Raw genomic sequence first — 10,932 nt, forward strand, 5'->3', positions numbered from 1 at the left:
TGTCCTTAAACTAAATCAAAATATAAAGCCTTTGTTCGGTTTCCATTTTAGTTTGCACTTTCATTTTTGTTTTCAATCATTACTCTTATCTCTTCCCAATCATTACCCCTATTTTCAATTATTACTTTAACTTTTTCTTTTTATATCTCTCCAATCATTACCCCTACCTCCCAATTATTATCCCTATTTCTCTCCACAATCGTTACCCAAAAACAAAACCAAAACTCTTATCCGAAATACATTGTCCAAAATCATTACCCACAATCATTACCCAAATACATTGTCCCTCCTACAAGAAAACATTATATATACAAGAAATTGTCCCTCTTACAAGAAAACTTTGTCCCTCTTACAAGAAAACAAATTATATTCAGTAAATTATATATTCAGTAAATTGTCTCTCTTGCAAGAAAACAAATTATATAAATCTATAAACCAAAATTTACATTGAGACAGACCCTATATATAGTGTACACAACCTTGCATTGGTTTTGTAGAGTAGTACTTCCATAATCGGGGTTTAACTTGGGTTTTTGGTGGGGATCACATCAGAGCAGCAAAATGTGGATTCTTGGAAGAAAAGGTCCTTCTGGGTTCTCAGCCTCTTCTACAGCCGAGGAAGTTACCAAAGGAATTGATGGAACTGGCCTCACTGCCGTCGTTACAGGTCTCTCTCTCTCTCTCTCTCTCTCTCTCTCTCTCTCTCTCTCTCTCTCTCTCTCTGTATAATATCAACTATTTTTCAACATGGCTATATATGAGAAGAAATTACTTGACTTGTGTTCCTATTTGTGCTCTCTCTCTCTCTCTCTCTCTCTCTCTCTCTCTCTCTCTCTCTCTCTCTCTCTCTCTCTCTCTCTCTCTCTCTCTGTGTAATATCAACTATTTTGATGCTTCTGATTCAAGAACATGGCTATATTTGAGGAGAAATTACTTGACTTGTCTTCCTATTTGTGTGCAAGTCATAAGTATGCTATGTATTGACCATATGGCAGGTAATGATGGAATTTGGGTCATCAACTTCCATTTCCAAATTTATTTTAAGTACGGCTTCGTTTGTTTGGACGTAAAATATTTTTCTGTAAATTGTTTTACCTATTTTCTGGTGTTTAGTTGTATAAAAATGAGGAAAACATTTTATATGTAAAACATTTTCCATCAATTGGATGAAAATGACTTACCTTTAAATTTTTCGTCAGTTATTTTCCGAAATGAACCTGCTGCCTTCTACTACAATTTTCACTGCTCAGTTTTCTTGATCGTCAGTCCTGACCCACGTTCAATTCCAATAATCTCAGATATCCCCACCGTTTAAGCCCCCTCTTTCCCTCTCTACACTATTTTGTTAATTTCTGAAAATATTTTCAAATGCCAACTAAACACACCGAAAAACAAATGTTTGAAGTTTGTTTTCTGGAAAAAAATATTTTACATTGTAAAACATTTCACATCAAAACAAACGGAGCGGTACGTCTTTCGTGTAAGAGTAATGAGTAGTGTTCTACTGTCGGGGTGTGGTGTTAATTGGTTGGCGTTGAATTCGCTAAAAAAATTTCAACTGAGTGAAGAATTAATGATCGCAAGAATGCTTATAAAAAGATTTGGCCAACTATTTTATTGAAAAAAATTACTCCCAAAAGAATTTGGTGACTTGTTAAAATGGATTGTTGAGGTCTATTTACCTACTATTTGCTTGGTACTTAATTGGTACTCTATTGAATAAAGTGGCCTGGTGTCGTTTCAGAATACAAATTAAGTTCTACTTAATTCTATTCTTCTGATGTTGACTTCAGACCCTCATGGAATTGGGGTTAGGGGACAATGATACACCCACCGCCCACCACCCACCGCTCCGCCCACTGCACGTTCGTCGGGCCCACTCCGGCCACCGGAAGGCCGATCCGAACCGTCCAAAAATTCTAAAAAAAAAATTGTGTGACTTTACGCGAGAATAAATGGCATCCGACTTGTGTAAGTGCTCGATCCGAACTTCCAAAAATTAGATGATCCAAACCATTAAAAAATGGAAGATTGGTTCGAGCACTTACACACTTCGGATGCCGTTGATTCTCACGCAAGCCCACTCGGTTTTTTTTTCTAGAATTTTTGAACGGTTCGGATCGGCCGTCCGGTGGCCGGAGTGGGCTCGGCGAGCGTGCGATGGGCGGAGCGGTGGTTGGTGGGCGGTGGGTGTATCATTTTCAATTGGGGTTATCAGATGGTATCATTAATTGTTTATATTTTATTTTATCCAATTTCAGGGGCATCAAGTGGTATTGGCACAGAGACTACACGTGTCCTCGCCTTGCGTGGTGTACATGTGGTTATGGCAGTTAGAAATACTGATGCGGGTCGAAAAGTCAAAGAAGCTATACTCAAGGAAAACCCAAATGCTAAACTTGATGTTATGGAGCTAGATCTCGGTTCAATGGCGTCTGTAAGGAAATTCGGTTCGGAATACAAGTCCTTGGGCCTTCCTTTAAACCTCCTCATGTAAGCATGCATAACGAAACAATTGAATACGCTGGCTGCTACCTCATTTTAGCTAGCTTTGGTTTTTTGTCCTCTTTAAACATGCGAAATGGATAACTTATATTATGGACCTTGCCGTACGTTTGTTTTTGAACTTTAATTACGAGGAGTGAAATAATTTCTTTGTTGTTGGAAGTAACAACGCAGGGGTCATGGCTCCTTTCATGCTTACCCAAGACAATATAGAACAGCATTTCGGAACAAACCATATAGGTGAGAATCATTCATTTATTGGGCCTTTTAAAATCTTGTTGTGTGCTTTAAAATTGTTATAACAGCATGTCTGCTAGCTCAATGGCTACAAAAATGTTCTAATTAAAGAAGCAGGATAGGAGTTTCGAATGTAAATTGGAATATTCACTTCCTAAATTATGGTCGGAGTTCCAACTTAGATCCGTTGAAAAGATAAATGCAGGTTTTTCCGAGCTAATAGATTATTCCATCTGCTATATATTAGCAGGCGGATGGAGAATGTCCTACTTTGTGGGAAAGAAATAAGATAGGAAAAAAAAAAAAAAAAGAAGGGAAGACCACACATTATGACATTAGTTTTTACCAGGTCATGATCGAGCTTTACTCACCTTCCTGCAGGCTCCAGCAAAACTGATTATTTCTGTCGTCATTTTGAATTAATGTTTTGTTCTTTCCCATTTTTCACTCCATAGGATACTAAATTATATACTATGCACTCGTCAAATGTTCCACAACATGCATTGGGTATGAAGGACAAATGTAAACTTTTTACAGGTCATTTTCTTTTGACAAATCTTTTGTTGGAGACGATGAAAAGTACAACACGTGAAAGCCAAAAAGAAGGAAGGATTGTGAATGTGTCATCAGAGGGTCATCGTCTGTTCAGATACCCTGAAGGAGTTCGTTTTGACAAAATCAATGACAAATCTAGGTAATTAGTAACAACACTTTTTTTCTTTACCTTTCCAGTTTTCTCTTAATTTTCTTTGCACAATCGCCTCTGAAAAATCCATGGAAGAGAAAGAGTTCTATCCAACTCAAGCATAGCATATGACTTGGAGGGACAGTTTTGTCATTTGACGTCATTTTTTCTCTGGCAATAGGGTCGCACTTTCAAAATTGAGCTGCTGATCATGTTGGGTCGAGACCCCGACCCCGATTCACACCTCCAAGCACAAGCACGAAAATAAACCAAGCACAAACGAGAGATATCCGAAGAAAACTCCACTATGTATAAATCACATATACAAGTATGAAAAATCTCACCGGGATAGCTGCAATCCGGCTTCCCCACTCCTCTCTCTCTCCCTCACTCGGGTGCTCTCCGACAGAATATCCGAGCATCTCCGAGGAGCCCCGCCGGCTCACTCTCTACTCTCTCCCTCACGTCTGGCACACACACACAGAGTGCACACCTGCACTTTTACACCACAAGGGGGAGTGATCCCCTGTGGTCACACCCACCCACTAAGGGTGTACCCCAAAAGATCAGACATGTAAAGCTGACTCGATTACCCGTTTTTCTTGTTTTACTTTCTACTTTTTCAGCTTCCGCACCGTGTATGCGTATGGACAATCAAAGCTTGCTAACATATTGCATGCTAATGAGTTGGCAAAGCGCTTTAAGGTAATCCATATATTCTTGTTACTCAACTATGCTAGAAATTGATATCAAGATGATTGTATATAATCGCAAATCGCACATCTTCAAGGTCTTTATATGAAGTGGACCAAACAATTAATATGTTGTCTTTTCGTTCTATAACCGAGCTTTTTAGTACAAGGCAAAAGTTCCTTTTTCGTTCTATAACTGAGAATTCTAGGTACATGTTGTTCTAAATATGTCAATATAATAGAATTTCCGTGCCATTGATATTTTGAACCATGTTCTTCCCATGTTCGTCTGGTATCTGCATTTCGGTATGCACTTTGTTTTTGTATGAAAATATAGTGCGAAAAACAGTAATCGATTTTACTAATTTCTAGAAATTTACAATCGAATGGAAAATTACATGGAATGGAATTACAGGATATGAAACGTAAACATAAGCTGTAAGCAAGGTATAGAGATACTACAAACCAAGACCCGTTTTATTCAACGGTGCCCTTAAGACAAATTCGCCGCCTCACCGGTGCTGGAGGTTGTGTCAATGTTTGTCTCCTAGGGTTGACTCGGTTCCCATTCAGCCGCCGGAGCACCGCCGTAGACTGTCCGTCGAACCAACTTGTGTCTGTACTCTCTCTCTAGAAGAAGAAGGAGAAACTTTTCGGATTTCTTGGTCTTTCTTGGTCTCTAGAAACAAATGAGCCGAACTCCTCTATATAAATGAGGAAGAGCCTTCTCCTTGAATACAATAATTCAATAGGGGGAGCATGCCCATTCAATAGGGCCTATTCAATATTTCATATTGAATATAGGGAATTGAATACGAAGAATTCAATTTCTGGAGAAAACTGCTACAGCTAGCCATTAATTTAGCAATTGATTCCATAATCAAATTGTAGGTTTTATTCTAGGCATTCAATCCAACGTTAATCAGTCACGCACAACTGATTCTGGTCCATCCAAACGCGAATGGTACAAACCCAATAAAGCACAATTAATTCCAAACCAATCTAGATTAGACCATAGACCACAGACCTTGAACCACAGGTCGCGAGCTCACGAATCCTGAGCTCCGGCCTCGGCCCCAGTCTAATTTAGGTGTTTGGTGACGGCGCGCACGCACGTCGTTTGGCTTTTCCAATTCCCATAATGAGACAATTTCTCATTCATCTTTAATGGAATTTATTCACTAATGTAAGGCCCACCTCACGCGGTGTGGGTCCCACCAAATTCTCTTTGGTAAAATTTCATTTTCCTACAGTTTAGCTATGAGACATATTCATAGAAGATATCCGTTAAAAATAAAAGATAAAGAAAGAAAATATGAGAACCCTTAGAGCCATCACTTGTTGCCCTCAGGAACAGCCTAGTTTGAATGGTACCATATGTTGGGGTACACCCTTGTGGGTGGGTGCGACCACAGGGGATAAAACCCCTGGGTCTTTTCTCCTTTTGTATAGACTGCCTTAGAGGCAGTGTGTGTGCTAGTGACAGAAGAGAGGGCCAAAGAGAGTTGAGCGTGTGAGAGCTTCCCCAACGGGGGAGCGGAGCTCCTCGGAGATGTTCGGAGAGACTGTCGGAGAGCCACCGAAGTGAGGGAGAGAGAGAGGAGTGGGGAAGCCGGCTTGTGGCTATCCCGGTGAGGGTTTTTTTTCAATTGTATATGTGTAAATATCTACAATGAGTTTTTCCTCGAGTATCTCTCGATTGTGCTTGGTTTATTTTCATGCTTGTGCTTAGAGGTGTGGATTTCGGGGTCGAGTTCTTGAGCCAATAGTGGTATCAGAGCCGGAGTTGTTGGTTCGGAGTACACCAAATGAGCACGAACAGCATGATCACAAGAAAGCACGGAGCACTACCTTAACCAGGTTCTCGGTTGAGCCATCTGAAAACTCAATCAGATCAGTAAGGGTTGTGCACCTCACTGAGACGAGTCTATAGGAGGTGACGGGGTCAAGTTTCTTCACCGGATGAAGGCTCGGGAGCCATTCGATCGCAGCGGGCGAAGAGGCTGTTTTGAAAAGTCCGAGGTCGTGGATGATCGAAGATGAGTTTTGAGCACTGGGTTGTGTTCACCTTGAGGAGACAATCACGTATTGGGGTAGCACGTCGCCGGAGGAGCTCAGAGGTGGCGGCAATGGCCGGTCGAAGGCGGCGGCGAGGTGGCAAAGAGGTGGTTCAAGGGTGGTTCATACCAGGAGTTGGCGGATGCGAGATTTGAGCACGGGGTTGTGTTCATCTCGTCGAGACAAGCTCGAAAGTGGTCGAAAAATCACCGAGGCGACGCCAGAGTGAGCCGCACGCGCGACCAGAAGGAGTGGCGCGTGGAACGCGTCAGATCTACATGCGCGCGTGGGTTGCACGCGCCGGATTGTGCTGGGCACATGCTGGCACGCGGAGAGCACACGCTAGCATGTGGAGAGCATGTGCCAGTCAATGCCACGTCATCATGCCACGTCAGCAGGGTTAATGCCACGTAGTCAGATTGGTTTTTTGCGATTTCGGAGCTGTTCGGACTCCGTTGTTTGGGTATGAGTAGTCAATTTTGACTATGTCAACGTTCTGGACGAAACCGCACGCTCTGTTTTCAATTTGGAGGCTCCTAGGCTGGTGCGATTGCTTAGTGGAGCAGAAAACACATGTTTGGAGGCGATTTGGGTTGCGAGGAGGCTTGGCTTGTAAGCAAGGATACATTACATTCGAGCGGGTTTGTTCGTCTGGTAATGACACAGGCGCTTACGGTTTATTGCAGCAAGGACAATCGATGATGATCTGTTACGGAACTGGTAGGCAAGGATACATTACGTTCGAGCTAGGTTGCTCCTCTTGTAATGACAGAACCACTTATTGGAGTGATAGATCGATTTCAATGGAGATCCAGGATGCTGACGAATTGCAAAAGCCGAGAATGGACGAGTGGCAGGGAGAAGACCCAGAGAGAGCTGACGGGAGTGCAAGGAGTTGACAGAAAGTGGTGGGAAAGGACCATTGACGGAGCAGACTTGCAGAGATCAGACGTTGATCAGGGCAAACATGCGCGGACTAGTGAGCAAGGATACATTCGGGTTGGTAGTGACACAGGCGCTCACTAGAGCAATGGTTTGCAAAGATGATTGACAGTGATCGGAGGCAGTCTGGTTCAATCGAGATCGAAGACCTATCATCGGGAGTTGCGGTTGTGATTCGGACTACATGAGGATGATGATGGGCAACCGATAGTGGCTTATGAAGCATACAAACAGATGGAGCTGATGTTTGGTACGAAACAAGCAGTATGGGTTTATCAACAATGAACATGATGAGCAGCAGTTGCGGACGCACACGAGATAGGCACGGAGTACGAGTAGTCGCGACCTGAGACCTACGGATGTGTGTGCCTGGATACGAATCAGGAGGTGTGCAGCATACCGGCCGGGTGATGATTACAACTGCTTGCAGGGGTGTTCATTGGAGCTCTGGACAGGGGGATTGAGATGGAGACGTGACGGCGCATCGCAAGATTCTCTTTCTTCTGGGATTTGGTGACTAGATCTTCTCCCGGATATATGGCCACATGAGTTAGAGAGATGGAGTCATGGATTGTGTCCAATGATTGGGCACGGTGCGTTCGGAGTTCAGCCACGGAAGATCTGGTCTTGCAAGGAGACACTCGGTCAGTTGGTATATACACTTCCGGTGTGGGGGTGGTATACTTCTGATGGCTAGCAGTGACACAAGCGCATGACTAGAGGGGCAAACGGGATTGGCGGACGTGGTTTATAGCATCCAGGGGTGATGCAGGCGCTCAGGGAGCAGAGGAGCGCAGATAGAAATGGACTTTGCGGCGGACATCTCGGGATTGAGATGTGGAGCTTTTGGGTTTGAATGTGGAGCACTCGGTTAAGGGGGTGCGGTGTATCGGTGGTGTTGCCGATATGAGCCACGGATATCTAGACGGGTTTTTAGCCTCCTCGCAGGTGATGTGTAAGATTATCTGGCGAGTAGAGCCTCTGGTGTGAGCAGGGGGTAGCTATAGTGCTAGAGTGGCGGATTGCAGCCGGACAGCGTTGCGGATCCAGCGATTACCCCACTCGGGTGTAGGGGTGATTGTTGGGGTACACCCTTATGGGTGGGTGCGACCACAGGGGATAAAACCCCAAGGTCTTTTCTCCTTTTGCATAGACTGCCTTAGAGGCAGTGTGTGTGCTAGTGACAGGAGAGAGGGCCAGAGAGAGTTGAGCGTGTGAGAGGTCCCCCAACGGGGGAGTGGGGCTCCTCGGAGATGTCCGTAGAGACTTTCAGAGAGCCACCGGAGTGAGGGAGAGAGAGAGGAGTGGGGAAGCCGGCTTGTGGTTATCCCGGTAAGGTTTTTTTTCAGTTGTATATGTGTAAATATATACAAGGAGTTTTTTATCGGATATCTCTCAATTGTCCTTGGTTTATTTTCGTGCTTGTACTTAGAGGTGTGGATTTTGGGGTCGAGTTCTCGACCCAACACCATATCGGTAGATAAAGTTGTTCAAAGGGAGAGATTGACCCATTAACTATTCGACATGAAAATGATTATATACTTGTTAATAACTTGATTTATTAAAAGCCCTCATGGATGATTTCTTCTGACAATTAACCAGGAAGAGGGGGTGGAGATTACTGCTAATTCAGTTCATCCAGGAGTCATTGCCACCAACCTTCTGCGTCACCATAGCATTGTTAATGGTAAACCTCTGAACGTTTGGACTCTATATGGTTATGTTCTTGAAACATACTATTTCGGAACATATGTTTGTTGGATTGGTAGCTGTTCAATACCATGCAGAGACGTTTACTTTTTAAGGATCTTTTTTTGGGCTTCCTAATTTGCTTTAATCTGAAAGCTGGGCCATGCAGTTTCATTTGTTTCTTATTGTATTAGAACTTGGTTCCCCACTGCATCCCAAAGAGTTTATTACTGTAGAATGCTTTGGGAGAAAGCATATAACCATGTGGGACAGGAATGGTGGAAGTACTCCAGCTCTGCTCACCGGACTCCATGATATTTGTAAGCATTAGCTAGAATTGAAAGAGACCGCATAATCGCATAAGATACATTAGCTAGAATTGAGAGAGACTGCATAATCGCATACAATTCAAGAGAGCTTTGTGGATGCAAATTAACACCACAAACCAAATCTAGTAGCAGATGTAAGTTATTTCTGGAAAACAATACGGCAATACAAAGGATGCCGGTCTATTCTTGTTTTTGTTTCTTATCAGGCGGAAATTTTGGATATGTATAACTGTAGAGGAATGGGTTCTGTTCGCGAAGTTTTGTTACAAACATGCTTGAATTTGACAGGTCTTCTTCAAGATAACCCATGGATAGTTCGAAGTTGGCTTATAAGTTCATCGATCTTTTACTAAAGCTAATATGTTGGCATATATTAATGGTTTGGTTCCTGTCTGGTTGCAGGCTTGTTCACCACGGTGGTAAAAATTTTCGTGAAAAGTATTCCACAGGTTAGTTCTGTCTCTTATGTAAGATGCAGAACAGCATTTCTTGTGAAAAATAAGTCAATGTATGTGGCAAAATTTGAGATGTCTAGCATGTTTGTTTTAGGATATTAGGGTGACATGGTTTGCTAACTAGTAATTTTGTTCATTGTTGTTTTAGGGAGCGGCAACCACATGTTACGTGGCATTGCACCCGCAAGTGAAGGGGGTGAGTGGGGAGTACTTTTCAGACAGTAACCTAGCAAAACCAATCGCTTTGGCTAAAGATGAAGAATTGGCAAAGAAATTGTGGGACTTCAGCTTGAGCTTGACAGATCCCAAGTGATGGCTTTGTTGAATCAATATCAGTGATGCCTTGTGAAATTTTCCAAGATTTTTAGTTTTTTTTTTTTCCAAACAGAGAGATACTGTACTTTTATGTCTACAATGTTGTAGAGAAATGATTTTGCCACTCTTTTTTTTGTTAACGTCACTCCCCTGCAAGTCTATTTTTGCATCAAAAATACACTTGCGGGAGAGTAGCGTTAACAAAAAAGGAAGTGACAAAATCAGCAGTCATGTTGTATTGTTTGATTTTATTAACTTGAATGAAACAAACCTTTAAAAAAAAAAAACGAGTTCAGAAAACTTCCGGAAGTAATCCAACGGCTGAAAATCTGAACGATTACATATTAACATGATTTAGCAATCAAACCCCTCTCATTGGGTGTCACGGTATGCATTGTTGCTATGGGTACAGAACCCACATCTGTACCCACACAGACAGATCTATTTGAGAACCATTTCGAATCTCACAAAGATAGTCGAAGCTGCCCATTTTATTTGGGGTCCTTGTAAAAAACCAATGTAATCGAATATAGGCCTATGTATAACGAAACATCCACCTATGGATTCATAATCAAAATTGGGTGTTTGGTAAATGCCTCTACCGATATTCAAATGAGCTGATTTTTTACAAGGTGCAGCTCCGATCATCTTTGTGAGATTCAAAAGGCTCTGATATACTCATGGGTATTGTTTCTGATGTTTATAGTACACATTTATTTATGTGGTTATATAAGCAGAAAAATTTTCATTGGTCAAGACCCTCTACAAATACATTGCTGAAATGTCCAGGTGATACTTCATGTTTTGGTTGTCCTAATCACCACATAAAAATATAAAAATAAAAATAAAATAAAAATAAAACACACTCCTCAAACTAGTTTCTAATCTATGGCTGCTTTGGTTGGTTCTACAATTAGGCATGTTTTCTATGGAGAAAACAAAACAAATTAATGGGCTTTCAAATCAAGAAAAATAAACTGTAAAAAGGGACGAAAAAAAAAAAAGTAATAAGGTGACAAATCACC

The 10,932-nt window shown here is 42.1% G+C and overlaps 1 protein-coding gene across 1 annotated transcript; it reads left to right on the plus strand.

Moving 5' to 3' along the window:
* The first annotated feature begins 371 nt into the window (after positions 1-371).
* On the plus strand, positions 372-10,255 carry LOC131316617 (short-chain dehydrogenase TIC 32, chloroplastic-like). Its single transcript, XM_058346052.1, has 8 exons — positions 372-667; positions 2,262-2,493; positions 2,669-2,745; positions 3,280-3,436; positions 4,054-4,132; positions 8,722-8,806; positions 9,540-9,586; positions 9,741-10,255. Exons 1-8 carry the CDS (start codon positions 562-564, stop codon positions 9,903-9,905), a joined length of 948 nt encoding a protein of 315 aa, XP_058202035.1. The 5' UTR covers positions 372-561; the 3' UTR covers positions 9,906-10,255.
* The last annotated feature ends 677 nt before the right edge of the window (positions 10,256-10,932 follow it).

This window comes from Rhododendron vialii, chromosome 2a (assembly GCF_030253575.1).
Source record: "Rhododendron vialii isolate Sample 1 chromosome 2a, ASM3025357v1".
Taxonomy (NCBI): domain Eukaryota; kingdom Viridiplantae; phylum Streptophyta; class Magnoliopsida; order Ericales; family Ericaceae; genus Rhododendron; species Rhododendron vialii.

Bases quoted from the DNA above. Each gene is read 5' to 3' on its own strand.
- LOC131316617 (XM_058346052.1), top strand. From the start codon at position 562: ATGTGGATTCTTGGAAGAAAAGGTCCTTCTGGGTTCTCAGCCTCTTCT. The intron at 4,133-8,721 runs GTAATCCATATA...ACAATTAACCAG, and splicing joins AGTTGGCAAAGCGCTTTAAG to GAAGAGGGGGTGGAGATTAC. The intron at 9,587-9,740 runs GTTAGTTCTGTC...TTGTTGTTTTAG, and splicing joins TCGTGAAAAGTATTCCACAG to GGAGCGGCAACCACATGTTA.